Raw genomic sequence first — 20,645 nt, forward strand, 5'->3', positions numbered from 1 at the left:
GATTATCATTCGACGAGAAGCCTGTGATACTATATGAAGATAATATTGCATGTGTAGCTCAAATGAAAGAAGGATACATAAAAAGCGATGGATCTAAACATATTCCTCCTAAGTTCTTCGCATTCACCAAGGAGCTTGAGAAGAATAAATGTATTGATGTTCGTCACATTCAATCAAGTGAAAACTCATCAGATCTCTTCACAAAGGCACTTCCTACGACAATATTCAAAAAGCACATATATAATATTGGGATGCGCAATCTACGAAATTTGTGAAGAATTGTTCATGTCAACATGAGGGGGAGTTTACGTGACTGCACTCTTTTTTCCCTTACTATGGTTTTTATCCCAATGGGTTTAGTAAGATTTTTAACGAGGCAGTACAAAATCGCGTAATGAAGACATCATCGTATCATGATCATCATCACAAGGGGGAGTGTTGAAAATATGAAAAATATTTGTGTTGAAAATTATAATGTTGAATGTTGAAAATTAGGTAAAATTAGGTGTTGAATATTGAAAATTAGTGTGTGATGATGTATGTAATGATGAAATTGTTTTTGGATTGTTTTCCAAAGAAATCCTATAAATAGGTCTCCATTTGTAAAGATTTGATACAATTGAGTAGAGAGAAAAATATTATAAAATGTATAGTTTGGTAAATTTTTAGAGTTTGAGATTTTTACTTTTTACCATAAATTTTTATTTTTTTACAACAAAAATCAAATTATTCGATATTTTTAATTAAATATGGTGGGCCACCATTGGCAGCGTAGGGCCCCCTAATATATAGACGCGTAGTTTGTCAAGCTTCCTCCACGTGCAGCATCTCTCTGTGAATCCTTGTACACTTGCTGCGTTTTCACAAAAACGAGGCAAAAACTGGCTGCCCATCGACTTAATACTATGGAAAACAACCAAAACGATTCAAGTTCTGAAAGGAATTTGTTGAAAATGAAATCCAAGCTCAAAATCCCGACTTCAAAATCCGTAGAACGGCGATCGGACCACAACATACCCGTCGATGACGGCAACCCGCTCCTCGAACCCGACCCGGAAATCCTTTTACCCCAAACCCAAACCTTTGACATAGAAGAGCTCAAGAAAATGTCTGCCGCATTTGTTCGGTACGACGTGTATGGGAAACTGGGCAAGGGGAAGTTGCCTTGGCCGGAAAAGATTTTACTTGCTGTGGGTCTGGCTTTTTTGGTACCTACGAGAGTGGCGATGGGAATGAGTATTTTAGTCCTTTATTACGTTATTTGTAGGCTTTGCACGGCGTTTTTCTATCCTAACAGGGAGGATGACCGGGAAGATTACGCTCACATTAGGGGCTGGCAGAGGGCGGTGATTGTGCGAAGCGGCAGGTTTCTGTCCAGGCTTTTGCTGTTAGTTTTCGGGTTTTATTCCATTCGGGAGACCAGTCTGAGCAAAGAAGTTGATGGGCAGTTGAATAATGAGGTTGATTATCGTGTTCTTTCGGTATGTACTGACTTTTATTTAACATTCCAGAATGCTTTAATCTTAGTAATGGAATGAAGTTTTTTTAGAATGCTAGAAATACCGTGCTTTGAGTGAAATTATAAGTGTATGCCAAGTTGCTATACAAGAAACTAAAGCTGGATATAGATAAAACAAGATTTTCTGGTTATATAAAAAACAAGATCTTCATGATTATATAAAAATAAAAAATATATATGAATATATACAAAAAATTTCTTTCCCTCAGCGTGGATGTCTGTATCCATATGAAAAAGTTGTTTCTTTAGTCCTTCAAAATAATCGGAAATGCGAAAGAATTCGACTTTGAGCGTGTGCTAAAAGTTAGGCTTGCTTGCGCTGTTAATTAAAGTAATATGCATGTTATATATGGCTGTCCTGTTCATATGATTTCTCATATGGCCATTACGTTGAGTTGATTGTCATATCATACTAGAAGTACGTGTGCCATAATTATTCATGACAAGGAATGATTTTGTCAGTAACGATTTGATTTACAACACTTGGATGCTAGTTTCTTGTTTATGCATTGTTTTGTAAAAATGTATTGTTTTTTGTTTATGATTTTTGAACTTTTCAGCCTGCCTCTATGGATCAATCTGAAGAGTTGGAAAGACCTGGTGCTATTGTCTCGAATCATATATCATATATAGATATTTTGTACCACATGTCTTCCTCTTTCCCAAGCTTCGTTGCCAAGGTTAGGTTGCTCTTAGATACGTGTGCTTATGTTACCCCTTCTCACTCACTTCTTTATATTTTATTGCTTACTTGGCATTTTTTCTGAAGAGATCAGTGGCTGAGCTTCCTCTTGTTGGTCTCATAAGGTTCGTTCAATCAATAATTTTTTACACTTTATATGTAGACGGTATTTCAAGGATGACAAACGGATCTTACCGTCTCCTTTTTCCTGATGTGTATTTTTGGCCTTTTCTTTTGGGTTTTAACATGTGAATGATTATCACAAGTGTAAAACCGGTCTGTACAATATGTATTGTTGGATTGGTTTTCCGAATATGATGTACAATATTTGTTTCGCTGAAGGTAAAAATACATTGTTTTGTAATATAAAATTCCCGTTACAAATTTCTTCATGAATGACGTTTTTCCGAGCAAATATGGATGACTTTTATTTTTTAATTTTTCTTCCTTTCAAAGAATTATAGAATAAGTCTGGTTCGATGATAAAATATACATCTGAAATGTTTGATTACGTTCTCTAGCAAGCATGTTCCAGTCAATAGTTACTTGTTCAGTCAAAAGGTGTCTTACATTGTTAACATTGTTCATATTACAGCAAATGTCTTGGTTGTGTCTACGTTCATCGGGGGTTAAAATCTTCGGACTTTAAGGGTGTCTCAGGTAGCTGTTTACCATTTTATGAACACTTTAGTTATTGCACAAAATCTCATCTCCATACAGTACTTCTATAGCGGGTGCCATTTAGAATCATTTGAGTTTATGTATGGATTGATATCTTGGAAAAGCCATAGTTAATTGAAGTTAAGTCAACTCAATGATGTGAATAATACGTATTTTGCTTTAATGCAAAACCTACTAAAGCCAAAAAACAAGGTTAACATCAAATTAATTGTCCAGTTAGAAAACGTCAAAAATCAAATATTCAGTTGTTATGCTCAAACTGTTGGATTTTGTTTCAGGTATTGTTAACGAAAGAATTCTGGAGGCTCATCAAGATAAGTCTGCTCCACAGATGATGCTTTTCCCAGGTTATGTTTTTAATGGCAGGCTAATAGCTCAAGTTGTTGGTTTTTTCCCAGATTTTGTGCTGTATGTTCAAATTATTCTATTTTTCACCCCTTTATAATATACGTCATAGCTTTTTTCGAATGGACATAAAGTCAGTTATAATACTTTTTCTTTGCTTCTTTTGGTCTTTCGGCAGAAGGCACAACCACGAACGGGGACTACCTTCTTAAATTCAAAACCGGTGCATTTTTGGCGAAAACACAGGTTCTTCCTGTCATTCTAAGATATCCCTACCAGAGGTTTAGTGCTGCATGGGATTCTATTTCCGGGGTGAGACTTCCAGTTTGAAATCTTAGTTTTTGTTTCTGTTGGTTTCTCGGTATAATATATTTTTGTTTATGTATTAAGTAAGAAGATGAATGTAAATCTGATAGAATGGTTCTTTCGTGTCAAACTTGTCGTGTGTTAAAAATGCTGATATAACGTTCATTTTGTGCAGATGCGCCACTTAATTCTTCTACTTTGCCAGTTTGTAAATTATATCGAAGTGATCAAGTTGCCGGTTTATCACCCATCAGAACATGAAAGGAAAGATCCGAAGCTCTATGCTGAACATGTGAGACAGCTAATGGCTCTCAAGGTATTTGATTGGTTTTATACTTAAATTATGATTACAACTTAGGAATCAAATGAGACCAACCAAGTATTTTTTGGTAGCTTTGACATATAGTTTACTTACTTTTGATAATCCTCAAAAAAATAAAAAATGGTCGGAGAGTTTAAATACTTTTGTTTAGAATCTTGGGTACCTTCAGTCTTCAATTGAGGGTTAACATATCTTTTGCTTTCGCCTGAACGATGCAGGGTAACTTGATTCTTTCAGATGTTGGACTGGCAGAAAAACGAGTTTATCTTACGGCTCTCGATGGTAATCTTAGCATGCGTAATGTTTTGCAGCACAAAGATGATTGATAATTTTATAGCCTGGCTCTGAAAGTTTAGTCATCTTGTATTCCTTATGGTTTAAAAGATTGCTAGATAGATTTTCGAGTGGTTTTACTCCAAAAGGAGACAGAATATTTACGTTATGCTTGTGCAAAGGTTATATAAAAATGTTGCTTATATTGTGTCATCACATGGTTTAGCGTCTTGATAATCTTTTTGGTGTTCCTGCAGGATTGTTTAACCAACAACAATCCTGGTTCGCTTTGTGTTGATACTTTTTTTTGTTATCTCGTTTGTGCGTTTTGTATATCGATTTTTTGTAGCAATCTTAGTTGCAGCCAACCCGTGGAGAAAAATTTCAATCCATTCTTCTAACAAACATGCTCAACCAATTTTATATATAAGGATTCAAGAACGGGTGCTTTGTGAAACAAAGCAAAAAATATATATGTTCCGTAAACAAGCAATCCAACCTACACAAATTTCTCCCCTAAAAATTCTATCCACACCAGGATTCCTGAGTCAAATCCTCGCCAATTGCCAGAACATCACCCTTTATTGCTGTTCCATTTGTTTTTTTTCCTTTCTCGTTAAAGAGGGGTAAGTGCATTGAACTGATCCCACGCCTCCTGCATGAATATAAGGATTCAAGAACGGGATCCCAACTGGGTTGAATCCGTGATAAAAAAAAAAAACCAACATACCTGTAGAATGTCAAAAACTTTCTCCGCTGTATACTTATGATGCGAAGTAGCATCGTTCTGCTGTAACTTATCTGGATGTATGCGTAACAAAGCTTTCTGATACGCTCTTTTCACTGCATTCACCTCTATTAGATCAACCAGGGGAATTGGTATCCAACCATTTCCAGGCCAAAGAACCTGTGTGACTAACGTTAGAAACGGAGATGATGATGATTTGAAATTCCGAGGGAAATAATGAATGCTGCTTACAAATTGCAAATTCGCCAGCAGCGAACGGATGTTTCCTTTCTTCCCAACTGACCATTGAAGGATTTTAGTATCTAAAGCCTGAAAGAGGTTCAAGTTATACAACGCTCGGATTTTCATTTTAAACAGCACAGATTTTCATCTTAGACGAGTGAAATTCTGAGCTTACTTTTTTTTCAGCACAATCTTGACCACCGTGTGTAACATTTTCATTATCATCGGACAATTCTTGGAACTGTTAAAGCATCGTGGGTTAAAAACTTCATTAAAGTCAACTAGGACTGTAATTCTGATGAAAAGAATCAACCGTCTGTGTACCAGGAAGTCGTCTTCAAAAGGGTCATCCAAATCTTCCATTATCTTCGACTCCAAGCTAAACGATTCTGCGAAAACACAAACAAATACCGACCATCAGATCAACAACAGGGCCTGAGGAATAAAAAAACCATTCGGTACAGTATAAAATTGTTACCTCGAAAACTTGGGGTCTTAAATCGTGCTTCATCCTTGTTCATATTTTCACATTCCTAAAGAACAACAAGAAAACGTTACTGTGTATCCTTTTTTTAATAGGCTGAATGATTTTTAGGAACCAACTGATATCTTCTTGTCCGCAAAAAGGGAACTCACTTGTTCTTTCACTTGTGCTGCGTTCAAGGTCACTCCATTATTCTCTTTTTCCCCATATTCTGTTTTCAAGGAATCAGGCACTATATTTGCTGACAAATCTTGATTCATCATCACTTTTGGTGATTCCTTCCGGATAAATTCACCTTCTGTCTTTCCACCCGAGCGTGAAAATCTATCATTTGTGTTCAATTCTTTAACGTTACTCCTCTCAATATGAGGCGTGAGCACTGGAACTCCTCTTCCCGCCCATTTGTATATGGAGAAATGGAACCGATCACCACTTGCCGGAGATTCCATTGCGTTGGTATTTTTTTTCGAGCTTTGGAAATTGTCATTGGGATCAGGTGTGGCAGTGGACGACGAATCCTCGCTGCTAAAAGAAGCAAAGGGACTTCGATGATAGAATCTAAACGACGAACTTGAAGAACGAGTAGTGTTCATTTGATTTGTGGTACCATCAAACTGGCCCTGATTCTGAGAGACAGACGGAGAAAACGCGGCTTTTCGCCATTTGGCTGGAAGACTAGTACACAACAGAGAGTTTGAAGTAGAACTCCTTGGTTGAAAATATGTACAAATTTTCATGTGCATAATTTGGATATACAAGAATTATACCAACAAAATGATGTTTCAAATGAGCTCGTCAAAATTCTTGATTAGAACATATAAAAACTTGAAAAAGGTGAAATATAATTATAAAAACAAAAGCTCAAGTACCTTGATTGAGTAGGTAGTGAAGTGCCAAAAAGCTCGGCTCTAATCGCAGGGCTCGTGATCCTCCAACTCTGACTCAGGCCCAACAAATTTTCCCAATCATGATGGGTTCGCGTTGGCGAACTGTAAGACTCATCGCCTCTAAATATATCATCGAAGAAAGTATTGCTTAGATTCGGCCTTCTCGCCACACTTGCTTCACTAAACCTGAGCTTTTCCTTCGGTCTCAAGGTTGATGGTGTTCCACCATGTTCAGAGGCCAGTAGATCACCGAGGCTGCGTCTTACTCTCACTTCTTGCATCGAAAATCGCCTCGGCGGACCCCCGAATACATCTTCATAATCCAAACTTTCTGAGTTTTTGTTTGGTATTTTACTGTGCATGTATTCCTCCATTGTTCTGCGGAAATTTCCGCTTCTTGACTACTGAGTTATATAATATGTGAATAGGAGAAAAGAAGAAGAGAAAACAAGATTTGGTGATTCTCGAAGACGAGAGTTTGTATTCCAAACTGAAAAGGATCACTTCATTGAAGAACAAGAAACACGCAGATCGCTGCGGCCTGCGTGATCAAAAAAAGACAGAAAGATTCAAGACTGGAACCTTCATTGGAATTCGAATCCTACAACTTGAGCAAAGATTACTCCTTTTTTTTTTTTTGCATGAAGCAACGATCTATAATTGGGTTGGGTTCTGAATTTGGAGAAGAAATTAAGGGAAGAAGAGTGATAAAGTGGGAGTGGGAAATCGAAGCCACAAGTTGAGTATGAGTGCCATCGTATTTCTTGATCAAATTTCGGATAAGGAAGCAAAAAAGTGCAAAAATCCAAACGACATAACAGGTGAGCTAATCAAGATTCCATGCTAAAATACAAGAAACGAAGTCTTTTTGATAAATTTGTTGGCGCCTGTTCATTCAATCTGTGACATATCAATTATTTATATATACAATTTTGGTGGTTTACAGTACACTTGAGGGCCAATACAGGAATATTTCACCCTAACTCATGGGGTACTGCCCCATGAGAAGATCAAAGGCTCAAATTTAACCACATATATGCGGGGTCCACCAATTCATATGCGGGGTCTATCAAATTTTTTAAAATCAACGGCCTAGATCTTGTGGGGCACTGCTCCCATAGGTAGCATCGACATAACCGCCAATACACGAGCTGATGTTGCAAACTCAAGATTCGCAATTTATTGTTAGTTTGCACACATCAACTTCAGTGATCGCTAGAGTGGATTTTTCTTTTTTTGAAAAAATTTAAAATAATTAATTAATTCGCCAAATCGAAATTGACACGCTCATGCATCTTAAAAATGATTCAAAGTCTATATCTACATTTGCAAAAATATCGGCTGTTATATCAATAAAGTAATTTTTGTTGAAAATGGTAAAATAATGAGTAAATTACAACTTTTAGTGGCGTTTAGGGAGTCAATCATTTAGGCCTTCTGTGAAATTTGTAGTAATAATTTTTTTTTTTGGTTTTTGATTTTTTTTTCCGGATGCTTTTTATTTGTCTTTTATGTTATTAGACAATATAGAAAAAATACATTTTGATACATATGTTTACTTCTTTGCGATTTTTATTGTATATTTTATCAAAATTTATTTTAGTCATACATGTTTAAATCTTTTTGAAATTTAGCCCTTTTAATCGGACAAGTCAACTTGACATATATTTAAAATTAATATGATATAAATACTCAATCTGGCTATTTTAATGATATTAAAAATATAAAAAAGAATTAAAAAAATTAGCATTGCAAAAAAAATATAATCATTATTTGAAATTGGAAATTATCGGAATTTTGGAACTATAATTTCATAAACATTTCTCCTGTCCTGCCCCATCCATCAAGGTAGTGCAGCTCCTGAAATCTGGTGTATCGAAGCCACCGTCAATCTCCCGTACGAGCTCTTCGCCGGCCGCCGCCAATCCTTTGAGATTCTGGTTTAGAACTTTAAAAGTTGGATTGTGCAGATATGATTCTCAGAAATCGGAAACTCTGGTCGAACTTTTCCATGATTCCTGATGAAATGAGCGAGGGGTTCAGATTTTACAGCACAAAATCCAATTCCAGGTTGGATTTCAAGAAGCTTAGACCCATGATATTGAATCGAATTGAGGAACGGTCTAAGGAATATCCTGTCAAAGGCATGCTCCAGGTAGCCCGCGAAGTTCTTGGTGCCCGAAATGCCCTCTACGATGGCGTTTCGACCCTTATCAATCACTTTCCCGTATGGTCTTGCAAGTAAGTTCTCACCTTTTTTCCTTTCTGTTGATGTTTCTCTAGGATGTGAATCTAGGTGTTTATTATTTAATGATGGGATTAACAGACCGGGGAGGCGATTCTATTCATTGAGAGAGGAAACTTGTGTTTTATCAGAAGATTTTGTTTTTCTTTATTTGTGAACCCTGGTGGATGAAAATGGGTGTTTCCGTCGTATGCTTTTCATCATTTCTTTGCTTATTATGCTTTGATTGATCATTGAAGGCTCTATGGAACGAGGAAATTTGTTCTGGCCTCGTTAGTAGAGCTAATTAATCGAACTCGAGGAGATTTAAGCTATTAATCTCGAGCCAAAATAGAAGTTACTCATACTCGGCCTGCTGATGTGTTGGAGAGAGGTCTGTCCTAATTGTATACCGATGATTGTGTTGTTTTTTATGGGTAGAAGATTTTGGGTGATTGTATATCTTGTGTCACAAACTTCAAAAGATTTCAAGCCATTAACTATAATTTATCCTGATTAGTTGTTTGGACGCCATGTAGTATCTTGTTTTGTTTCACGCTTCCCTAGAAAATTGGTGTTGCTTTTGCAGTTAGTGTCTTTTATCTTGTGTCACAAATCAACATGATTTGAATGCTTTCATCGGATTCTTATCTTTAGCAGGTTCAGCTGGCTTGAAAGTTATTCTTCTGCCAATCGCAGTTAATGGTTTCAAAACTTAATTTGCTCTCTAATTCTTTATATGAGTTCTCAAAGTCACATGATTTTGCCCAATAAAATTTCGAAGATACGATCTGTTTTCAGATCTTCTCATATTTGTATATATTTCAACAGGTTTTACTCTAGATTTTTTTTTATATTAGCTAATTTCTAGTCACATGATTAACCATTTTGTACATGGCAACATCTTAGCTTGAAGATGATTCTTATTTTCTTTTTTAACATGAGTAAGATGGAAACATGTTCGTTTGCAATTTCTTTTATACTTCTATAATTACTTCTATAATTTTTATTGCAACAGATACTGCCCAGAAGTGTACATTGGTGAAGGTGGTCATTTGATTCAAACTTGCCCGGGTTACAGGCATTATGCAAAGAACAAGGTCCATAATTGGGTTAAAGGAGGCATAAATGATGTGATAGTCCCAGTAGAAACATATCATTTGCAGAAAATGTTTCAGAAAGTAATCGAACACCACGAAAGATTTGATCATGATCGAATTCCTGCAATCTTGGAACTGTGTCTCCAGGCAGGTATAAATGTTAACGATCCTACTCTTTCTTTGAGTACCACTAGCTCACATAGTCCAAGAAACGATAATAACATGCCCGAATCATTATCAGACTATGATTTGAGATCATTAGGTATACGAACACTAAAAGCATGGGAGATTTTGAGATCAGGGGTGCAAAAGTTATTGTTAGTATATCCTGCAAGAGTTTGTAAGCATTGCTCAGAAGTTCATGTAGGGCCATCTGGACACAAAGCTCGTATGTGTGGGGTTTTTAAGTTTGAGAGTTGGAACGGGGCCCATTTCTGGGAGAAGGCGAAAGTTGATAACTTGGTCCCCCCGAATATAGTTTGGTTTAGGAGGCGACAAGATCCGCCTGTACTTCTTGATAGTGGGCGCAATTTTTACGGGCATTCTCCTGCTGTGGTGGACCTGTGTAGCAAGGCTGGTGCAGTGGTGCCGTCAAAATACCATTGTATGATGAAAATGGACGGCATAACGGCTCCTGTTTGAATGAGTGGTTGTTTCTACTTTAATAACCCGTGAGTTTCCCTTCAATCCATTTGTATGGATAAATACAAGAATGCGGTTCTTTTTGGTCCCATCAATATGGTATTTAGTTTGTTCTGAATGATTGATTATATGCCATTTATGGCTGGGATAAATGCGTTTAGCATTTGAAGTTTTGTTGGTTTAAGAATTCTTCATTTTCTTTGTATATATACATATGGTAGTTTAGTTTTGCATAGGAAATTTTTTGTAGTTTCATAATCTTCAATAATTTTCTTTTGTGAAAATCGGATTTTATAGGGATCAGAATTCTTCACACACACGCACATACCTAGTATGCAGAATGGATAACATTGAACAATGCTAGTAACGGAAACCACTCGGCCCAATCCAATCGTATTAATTATCAACAGACACAACTCCACATTATTTCAAAATAATAATAATAATAATAAAAGCCCATGCGAATCGGCTTACCCCTTTCCGAGTAAAAACTCTTTCAAAAATCGTTCCGCCCTCTCTATACGATTATTGGATCGCTTCTCCTAATTGTATCCAATGGCGATGTGAGATCAGTGCATAGAATTGATGCGGCAAATGTAAAGAATATTACACTGAGAAAAGATAAAAGCAGCTTTAGCATCATAACAAACGTGATACATGAAACAAAAGTAAGATGTTTAAGCCATGTTAGCAAACGACCCCTTCCAAAAACATGTAATCTGTTGAGAATCCAGTATACAGTAAAAAGAAGCAAGAAAAGAGACCAACTTAAACATAAATCTATCACCAGTTCACTGTCATTCTGACCCATCCGGGAAAGGGTCGAGAGCATCCTTCTTGCCATTTACATAAAACTCGACAACAGCTTTCATTCTTGGAAGTTTATCTGGGTGGTAATTTACGTGAACAATAACGGGCATGAGCTTCTTCAAATTGACATCTTTTCTGACAGTCTTGAAAAGGACCTTACTGTTCATAAAGAGGTAATGGTCCATTGTTCTCTTAGCCGCATGAAGACCGATATAACCAGGATGCGACGGGAAGAAGAGTTCTTCGTTGAAAACTGCTTGGTCCCAAGCATTTTCTCGAGCAAGTCTATTAGCAATTCGATCCAAGAGCTCGATTGAAGGAACTGTAGGCCTGATATAGAAGAAACCTGAATTATACACCCATATTCGCATTGTGTGAGCGTACCTAGCCCAACCCATTGAAGGTTCATCAAATACGTCGTTGTATCCATAAGCTGTCATGTTATTATGACCATCAGACATCGACTCCACGTCAGAATCTCTGTATAAATGGTCGAACGGATTCTGCAAGTATACTATATCGATATCTGAAAGCAGTACACCATAACCAAGCTGCAGAAACTCCCTCAAGATTCGGAATTTAAGTCCTGAGACAGCATGGTTTCCACCTGTTTTTCCCACAGAATCAATAGCCTCATCAGGGTCCCTTTGGTACACGGGGACGTCATTCGACTTGCAAAACTCTAGGATCCCATCATCTAATGCCACTACCAGATAATTTGGGATGCCCAGTTTTTTAATTCTGGTAAACCACAACTCTAGCATCCACTTGACATTTGAATTGGCAATTGCAACAATAAGCTCTTTATTCACAGCAACCTTTGCCAAAATCTTTGCTAGTCTTGGATTCACATTTTCATCAGGAACAATAGTTGGATTCGTCCTCAAGCCTTTAACAGTACCGAAAGGTCCAGCTTTGTGCGGTTCACCCAATACCATAATCTGTTCTTGTGCACGACCTTTTCCTTGCTCAGCCAGGCGTAGCTTTTCATTCAACTCTCTAACTGTCCTTTTCAGCTCAAGAGTCTTGTCGGATAGCTTCATTATATCAGCTTTCAGAATATTTATTTTTCCCATTGATTCGCATGAAGAAGAATCAACCTATGGAATAATCATAAGATTACATCAGATATCATCACATTAAGTTTTCCATCATATTCACATCAGGAAGGATATCTGCACGGTTAGGCTCAGAGTTAAATTTCCCAGACACTATATACACGTCAAGCATGCACAAACAACTTTCCTGCCTTAAATTTTTTTACTCTGCACATCAAGTTTTATCCAAGATGAAATTCACAAATTTTCTGTTCATAGCAACTAGAGAATAAGAAATCTACACTGTCATTCCCACTAACTAAAAGTCTTGCAACATCCATTCTGAATTATACAGAAAAAAGTAATTTTTTCACAAACTAATTCCTTGAAACACACCACCACTTCCAACAACAATACGTTATGAAATCACCAGGGGTAGTTGCACAACTCAAAATGGAATTTTATATAGATTCCTTCTAAAAAGCACTAAAATTAAAGGAACTCCTGGGATTCCCCCTTGATAACCACCGATGAGAATCATGGAGGAACCAACAAATTAAAGGAAAAAAATAGAATAACAAAAAGAAACGATAACGGAACTGCACACCTCCAGATTAGACTTGGAGAGCGGAAGAATTTCAGTAGGCGGCTTGGAGGAGACAAACCCATGTGGGAACAAGAATGCGAAGATGCATCCCGCCAAAACCCCGATCCCAATTGCCGCAGCGATTCGAGATCCACGGCTCGACAATTGGCCGCTCCTCTCCTTCCGACCACCCGCCATTTCCTTGAAACTATATCCCCTACACAACCCCGAGAAAGAAAATTTAAACAACACCAAACCTCAACAATCTTCCAAGAAACCCATGGATTTTATCCTCGTTTAGTGATCGATTGATGTGTCAACTTTCTTTCAGGTGTGCAGGAAGTGGCAAAGTCTTGGGCTTTGATGTGTTTGATGGGTCAAGGGAGGTTCGATTGCATGTTTCGAGAGCATGGATTTTGGTTTGTTCTTCAAAATCCTATCGACTGGTGTAGCCAAATCAACTTGAGATCAAAGTGGACTTAATTTTCATATAGACTGCGCCATCATCCTTGACCTAATTCAGTTGACAACTAAGCAGTGATCACTGTTTAATTCTGTGATAAACCATACCAAACCTATTTTATAAAAAAATATCATTTTTTTATATATTTCTTTCCCTTTAAACATCGATCGAATCTTTCAAAAAAAAAATATATATAAATAAATAAATATATATATATATTTATATATATTCATTAATTAATGAGTGTGTCTCAACAAAATAATTGTCCCACTAATAATTTTTCAAGAGATGACAATGAGATGAATGTGCTTGTTTCTCATCGTTCATCGGTGAGAAGTCAATAATATAAATTTTTAAATTGAGAGAAACTTATGTTTAGCCCAAGTGGAAGTATTATATCATCGCAATTATGTCGGTATAATGCATCCACATCCCTTTTAATATAAAATGTAAAAAATATAAGAGAAGTGATCGATAAGTGCCAAACACGAAAGGTGACGTTCATTCCATTAAGGAAGTCGAGTTGAATTAACCCATGTTACATTGGTTCTGAATGACAAATGCATATTAAACATATTAATAATTATTAGGATCGTTATTTTGCTGCAATAAGTTTCGGAATAAATCTCTTGTAAGACTTGTCTCATGAATCTTTATCTGTGAGACGGATCAACCCTACCGATATTCACAATAAAAAGTAATACTCTTAACATAAAAAATAATATTTTTTCATGGATGACCCAAATAAGAGATCCGTCTAACAAAATACGAACCGTGAGACTGTCTCACACAAGTTTTTGCCTAAAATATGTGGTTGGAGTCTTGCGAGTGAAAAAATGAACGTTGGAAAAACTAATCTAATAATAAATCTGACACAACTCAGATTGCTATAAATTTAATGTGACCTCAGTGATCTAGGGATTTGGATCATCTGCTATAGTTAAAACACAGCACATGCACTTTTTATAAGAGATGATCAACTGACCTCACATACTACCAGATAAATTTAAAAAATTGTCAGACAAAACGAGATAATCAGTTGATCATCTCGTGTAAAAAGATCACAGCACCGGTGCTGGGTGCTGTGTTTTTAACCACATGAGAGGATCCAAATCCGTGATCTAGACAAAATAACTATTAACTAATTCACATAGAAAAAGCATGCAATTATGGAAAGAAATGGAAACACAGTCGAGGAATTAAGTTGGCAACCACGGCCCAGATTGTGGAATCCATGAGTACACTCTCCAAACAAAACAAGACAAAACAAGGAGTAAACTCACCCTTAGATTATTTCCATGTACATCAATTTTTAGAATCTGGGAGTTAGAATTACACGCAAAAATTCCCAAAGCAAGTATATACACAAGAGAACAAGATTGGCATACGACACAAAAACTACATAAACTCGATCATGAAACGCATGCATCAACCTTAGCATAGGGCCAAAACATTCCATGAAATTACTTTTGGAACATCATAAAATAAAATCATTCCATGAAATTACCTTTTGGAACATCATAAAATAAAATCACACCGGGTAACACTGATTCTCTATTTAGAGCTGTTCGTTAGAAGGCCTTCCTCCTGGACAAGAACATGCACGACCATCACAATTTGATTTCAGGAAAAAACAAATCAGGATGACTACTTTTCTAAAACAAGGAATTACATCCAATAATGCAAGAAATAAGTCATATTGCCCACAACAAACTAATATAGAATGCGAGAAGTTCTGTGACAGTTGACAGAATGCAAGCACACAGACAAATTCTCAATATGTGTAACTAACTGTGTGCGTGTATCTGGGAGGAGAGGAGTCCATACATTTTGGTCACTGGTGATAAAAGAAACAACTACAGTGATATCGTCAAGCTTCCCACCATAATAACGGAATCCAGCTTCTTGGGCTGCAGCAGAGAAAGGAGTCTGCCGGTTTTTGTCAAGTGCCCGTTCCCGCGCCAACGCTGCTATTTTCTGTGCAGTCACTTGAGGTGCTAAACCAGCTCTCACAGCATGAACCACAACCGCAATAATGTCATTGTTGTACAAATTGTCAAAAAGGCCATCAGTCCCAGCAATTATGACATCTCCGGGAGCAATGGGGACGGTAAATACCTGTGTAACACATAAGACCATTTAAGACCTGTTTGGATAGCAAACATAGTTCAAAAAACACTTCAATAAGCTTGACTTTTTTAAGGGTCTTTTGCCCGAAAAAGTATGAATTTTAATATTTTGACGTGTGATCAAATAATTTTTCGTTTTTTAAAGAATAAACTGAATCATAAACCTCAAAGCCACATTTTCTGGCTTGTGGAAAATGAGTTTGTAAGCCCTTTAAACGATATTCTTCATCGAAACATCAGTTCTTTTAACGCCTTTAACTTAAAAGTTTCTCTATCTAAACACAAAATTAGTTTCAGATAGTTCGTACTTCATCCACAACATCAAGATAATAACAAGTCATGTTAAAAGTAAACACAGTGAAAGTGATGGACAATCTTATGCCTTCAAGGAGAAAGAAATAACATTTGAATGATACATCATAAAGAGATGAACAACCAATTAAGAATATATAACACGTGGAAAACTACTCACAAAGCGTGAAAATCTACAGCATTAATGAAAAGAAACAGCGGAATCCATTTGGCAAAAAAGATAGAGAACTCCCATTAAGGGTCGGATTTTCAAAGACGGAGTCAATACATTGAACAAGTCCTAATATATAGAAAATGAAGTTGAACATAGAATCAGGGACTGGCCATGGAAGTAGGTAAAAGCTACTGGTAAATACCCACACAGGTATATGCCAGGACTAGTTTTTATGTACAATTCTATGCTTCGAATAAAGGATCCACGTGACAGGTGCTTGTTATCACGACTAGGGGCAACATCCCTCCAATATTAAACAAGAGTCAATGAAGAGAGCATATTTTCAAATCCAGGATTAGATACGTGAAATCTTGCAGGAATTAGTATCCAGCAGTGAGTATGCACGGAAAGCAGAATTAATCAACGATGAGAGTTCCAAAAACTAAGTTTCTGGAACCTTGCAAGGTACTTTTTTTCGGTTGTCGAATCATCAATGAAAAACAAATAATGAATACACACGATCAAACAATGTAAAATGCAAGGAAAGCGCACAGCAATATTAAATGCTAGACACTGGAGAGCTACCAAAGCCTAGATAACTTTCACCCAGTCACTTTACAAATTACAGATACTCCCAAGTGCGTGTGACATCATGAGAAAATAAACACCATAAAAAATAAGCGCATGATGAATAATGATGGTTATTGCTACATCTATGAATGTATTAGAACAATAAGCAGAAAGCAACTATAAAGGAAACAGGAGGTAATCTACCTGTCCAGAGCTCGGTAAGTCTCCAGCGTCACCACTCTCCAGCTGATAAGTATAATTGAAATCATGCTGCTGAACAGGGGATCTAAAAACTGCACTTCCATCTCTAACAACCATAAACCCACTATCCCCCAAATTAATGGCATGAAGACCCTACATAAGAAAGGTAGCACGAATAAAAAAGCCATGCAACTTGCAAGCATTGAGCTTATCCATTGTTTCTTATAAAATCTTAACATTTAAAAATCAGGGACAAATTACAGCTAAAATTTGCAGCAATGATTTTCTTAAGGTTCCTAGAGCAACTTTAGATGAGCAAAGCATGATGGTCAACTATTGCATATGGTAATGATAATAATAAAAGATCTATATGCATACTTCAGGATACCTGATCTGTGAGAGCAATAATACAAGCAGTGGAAGACCCTTTCGCTTTTGTGCTGGCATGGGCTTTCTCAAGAACTCTGGCTGGGTCAATGGAACCTCTTGGTTCATCTTGCACTGCATTAACCGAATTAGACATTAACTCACGAGCATAATACCCTGCATTGACACCAAGATCAGCCCATCCACCAACGCCATCAGCTACACCAATTGCTGGTTTATCAGTACAAATGAAATGAGCATCCTCTCCACCAGTTTCTTCTTTGTCGGGATGAGGCAGGTAACATGACCCAGATTTTAGTTTCAATGGCCTGCCCGTTGGGATGCTCCTGAATACAAGAAGATGAATAAATCCAAAGTAGAAATGGCAAAATAATTCGACATAGCAGAAAAGCTTCAGATCTCTCATTCCCGATGGTTTCAGAATAGAGTTTGATAAGAACAGCAAGGCCTCATTTGCTACCTGGATGTAGGATTAGATGATGCTCTGAAGGAAAAACTGTAGGATTAGATGATGCTCGGATGGAAAAACTTTTTAAAACGGATGAATCAGTTGGAGAAAGGTCATACAGAAATATGTGGGCGATTGCAAACTTTTCTTTACAAAAATTGATGAGTTTGGAGTTTTTCCCTTGTAAGGGTTAGAAAAATTCAAACAACAAAATCAAATGATCACAAACCAAGACATAATGTGGAGGTGAAACTCTACTCGAAAATTTCGATATGTAATAAAGTATAGCTCTGAGTGAATATAACAAATCAAATGGAATGAAATCAACATACAGCTCTGACGAATCTGCAAAACTTAAATGTTGTTCCTCCCTAGTAGAATTTTCAAAGGACACATCATGAGCAGTCCCAGCCGAGGAACAAGAAGGTGATAATAGATGAAAACCCTCAAAACCAAATCCCAGGAATGTATTGCCGTTTCCCTTTCGCTTCACAGCATTGTATGTGAAATACCCATAGAGAAAGAAGTTATTCGGCTGCTCTTTGTTTCCCAAACTCATGCTCACTTTTCTACTAATGTCAAAGCTTCTTCTGCTGTATGAACTGAAAGAATGATAAGCAGCCACACCAGGTTGAACAGGCCTAGAGTTCAAATTACTGATAGAGCAGCGAATGAGAGCTGACCTAGATCCACAGACAGACATAAGTTCCTTTTGAGAATTATTGCCCAAAACTTTATTAGGCTCTGCTAGCAGACATTCGATGTGATATCCACAAACTTGAAACGAAGGACCTGATACAGAAGGTATAGAAATTGTGCGAGAAAATGCTCCAACAACTGAAATATTCTTTCTTCGATTGGCTGTATGCAAATTTGCCTGAGCGGCAGCAAGACTGCCAGGACGCACAAATACGTACAGAGCGGTGAATTTCGCAGAGGATAAAGAATTTGATTGGTCAATAAGCTTTTTCCCTTGGTCAATCAAAACATCTACCTGATCTCGTATTCCACGTTCTCTTCCAGTTATTGTTCCCCGGATTCCTTTCCGGATTACGTGAGAAAGGGCTGAGAAACAATTAGATGGCATTTCCTTGGCCCAAATGATGAAGCTTTTTTGTTACAAATGGTGAAGCCAGGAGAACTACTAATAAAAGATAATCTCATGCTTCAATTCATCTATGCAATAACCATGCAACCAGGAGCCCCTTCCTCACCAAGATAAGTTATGGAACAAGAAAACCTGACAAATGAAAGTGAAAACAATGAAGTAAAGATGATAAAAATAATATGACATTATTCTATTGATTACTGTAGAAATTTAGAACAAACAGCATATTTTCAAAGTGTCATGCGAGATTTCAAAAATATCTAGGTCTTCATGATACTTAATCCATGATTTATATGCTTAAATTATCAAGTCTCTTTCTGAACAAGTGGTGCAATATTAAAACATATTTTCTTTCATTAATAATTCAAATTTAACAGCAAGAAACATCTCCAAGATTTATTACAATTCGTCAATCCCCATATCCAACAATTTCGACAAAGAAAAAAGTGTCATGAAAGTAAATTGATAGGAGAAAAGAAAACTCCATTATGAAATTTGAGAAAAAAGAATACAAAAAAATCCAATTGCTCAGTACATCTGTGCCCATTTATGCATTTCTAATCTACCTAAAATACAACTTTAAAATAAACAAAACACAACTCTTAACAAAAAAAATTGTTAAATTGCATTGTGGCACAAATAAACTTACATACGATCACCTTTGAATCTAGCTTCTAACAGGGAACAATACAAGAGTTATATAATACTTAAATTACTTCCTGAGTCCCAAAGCAAGCGCTCTAATTTTTTATTAGAAATTGAAACACTCTATTTCCTAGAGTGGCAATTTTATATCGGATATCAATCTAACTAAAGCTAATAACTACTTATGACACTAAAACTAAATCGAATAATTGATTCAACACTCAATTTTGCCAATTCCACATGACAGTTTAATACCACGCAGGAGAGAAGTAGCATGTTCTAGATCAAAATGCTTGTCTATATTATGTACTTTACTAAGCTAGAGACTGCTGGAGTAGTCCATTTGAACATCAAAGAAAACCGAGAAACAGAACAAATATTGAATACAGCAAAATACTCATCCACAAAGACAGGCCATAGAGAATCCTACCGAGCAAAAAGAGAGAGCTTTACAACGCCACAGTCGGAAATATTAAATTTTGCTCATTTCCCACCATAGTTTATAATCACCATCGCCACCAAACTAATCTCAGATTAAAAACTAACCAGAAACCAATCCCAATATCTACATCCTTTTTCCATCCGAATAAACATAAAATAATGAGCAAGGCAAAACCGCATTACCGGCATCACTAATCCAAATCCCTCTTCATCAATCACAATTTACTGGACAAAAAAAATCTCACCTTTATTAATATCGATGAACCGGGAGCAATTCGATCAAAGTTTTAAAATTATCGTCAACGGTATGTCAACAGAAAGCTCACAATTTAACACCTGTTTTCGGTTTCAGGGTTAGTGGTGTTAAATCGTTGGATTTGTGATTCACGTATATTAGGAATGATATATGCAAGCCACGCGTATGCTCTAAAACTAAGGCGGCTCCTGGAGCTTCGTAGGGGACTACTTGATTTGATTTTCGGACTCGTCTTCAGGAAATCAACGGAAAAACCCTAATCAGCTTTGACTAATACAGGGATTGGAGGGCTAACTTGTCAATAACACTGGATTTGCTGCTTCCCACAAAAAGCTCGGGAGTGTGAGGTCTATTTTGCCCCCGACCAGATTGATTTGTAATTTTTTTCCTTTCTTTTTTTGGCAACTAGTATTAATAAATTGATTTTTTATTTAATTTGTTTGAAGTTTTTGCGTTTTTTATTTTTTATTTTTTGTGATCGTGGGCTTCTGTGAATGGGATAATAATATATTTTTATTATTTATAAAATGTCACTATCTTTTATTTGTTTGAACTTGAATATGTACTCGTTAAACAAAAGTTGATCCAAAAGGCACCGGAATCACGAATAATTACACCAGCAAAAGTCATGTCAGGATTCGTAATATATACCAAAGTTGCTCT

The 20,645-nt window shown here is 36.7% G+C and overlaps 5 protein-coding genes across 9 annotated transcripts; 2 read left to right on the plus strand and 3 right to left on the minus strand.

Moving 5' to 3' along the window:
* The first annotated feature begins 784 nt into the window (after positions 1–784).
* On the plus strand, positions 785–4,341 carry LOC142551577 (lysophospholipid acyltransferase LPEAT1-like). 2 transcript variants are annotated; one of them, XM_075660881.1, is made up of 8 exons: positions 785–1,460; positions 2,080–2,199; positions 2,289–2,326; positions 2,797–2,861; positions 3,161–3,229; positions 3,406–3,539; positions 3,709–3,849; positions 4,074–4,341. In XM_075660881.1, the coding sequence occupies exons 1-8, from the start codon at positions 906–908 to the stop codon at positions 4,179–4,181; spliced, it is 1,230 nt and encodes a 409-aa protein (XP_075516996.1). In that variant the 5' UTR covers positions 785–905; the 3' UTR covers positions 4,182–4,341. The 2 variants fall into 2 exon arrangements, with proteins under 2 accessions (XP_075516996.1, XP_075516995.1); XM_075660880.1 differs by having other exon boundaries at positions 793–1,481.
* Positions 4,342–4,550: 209 nt separating this feature from the next.
* Positions 4,551–7,209, minus strand: LOC142551578 (uncharacterized). The gene is made up of 8 exons (XM_075660882.1): positions 6,452–7,209; positions 5,735–6,257; positions 5,577–5,631; positions 5,423–5,487; positions 5,274–5,339; positions 5,108–5,185; positions 4,859–5,035; positions 4,551–4,783 (listed from the first exon to the last, which is right to left on the minus strand). Exons 1-8 carry the CDS (start codon positions 6,841–6,843, stop codon positions 4,745–4,747), a joined length of 1,395 nt encoding a protein of 464 aa, XP_075516997.1. The 5' UTR covers positions 6,844–7,209; the 3' UTR covers positions 4,551–4,744.
* Positions 7,210–8,277: 1,068 nt separating this feature from the next.
* On the plus strand, positions 8,278–10,681 carry LOC142551579 (APO protein 4, mitochondrial). The gene is made up of 2 exons (XM_075660884.1): positions 8,278–8,710; positions 9,712–10,681. Exons 1-2 carry the CDS (start codon positions 8,442–8,444, stop codon positions 10,433–10,435), a joined length of 993 nt encoding a protein of 330 aa, XP_075516999.1. The 5' UTR covers positions 8,278–8,441; the 3' UTR covers positions 10,436–10,681.
* Positions 10,682–11,052: 371 nt separating this feature from the next.
* Positions 11,053–13,328, minus strand: LOC142551580 (arabinosyltransferase RRA3-like). Its single transcript, XM_075660885.1, has 2 exons — positions 12,890–13,328; positions 11,053–12,345 (listed from the first exon to the last, which is right to left on the minus strand). The coding sequence occupies exons 1-2, from the start codon at positions 13,064–13,066 to the stop codon at positions 11,233–11,235; spliced, it is 1,290 nt and encodes a 429-aa protein (XP_075517000.1). The 5' UTR covers positions 13,067–13,328; the 3' UTR covers positions 11,053–11,232.
* Positions 13,329–14,546: 1,218 nt separating this feature from the next.
* LOC142551581 (putative protein phosphatase 2C 55) lies at positions 14,547–20,261 on the minus strand. 4 transcript variants are annotated; one of them, XM_075660889.1, is made up of 7 exons: positions 19,972–20,261; positions 17,865–18,772; positions 17,086–17,410; positions 16,701–16,850; positions 15,159–15,449; positions 14,866–14,918; positions 14,547–14,822 (listed from the first exon to the last, which is right to left on the minus strand). In XM_075660889.1, the coding sequence occupies exons 2-6, from the start codon at positions 18,617–18,619 to the stop codon at positions 14,886–14,888; spliced, it is 1,554 nt and encodes a 517-aa protein (XP_075517004.1). In that variant the 5' UTR covers positions 18,620–18,772; positions 19,972–20,261; the 3' UTR covers positions 14,547–14,822; positions 14,866–14,885. The 4 variants fall into 4 exon arrangements, with proteins under 4 accessions (XP_075517004.1, XP_075517003.1, XP_075517002.1 ...); XM_075660887.1 differs by having other exon boundaries at positions 14,548–14,797; positions 14,839–14,918; positions 19,972–20,260; XM_075660888.1 differs by lacking the exon at positions 19,972–20,261 and adding an exon at positions 19,716–19,927 and having other exon boundaries at positions 14,547–14,918.
* Positions 20,262–20,645: the final 384 nt, after the last annotated feature.

The sequence above is a fragment of the Primulina tabacum genome, chromosome 7 (genome assembly GCF_025594145.1).
Source record: "Primulina tabacum isolate GXHZ01 chromosome 7, ASM2559414v2, whole genome shotgun sequence".
NCBI classification, from domain to species: Eukaryota; Viridiplantae; Streptophyta; class Magnoliopsida; order Lamiales; family Gesneriaceae; genus Primulina; species Primulina tabacum.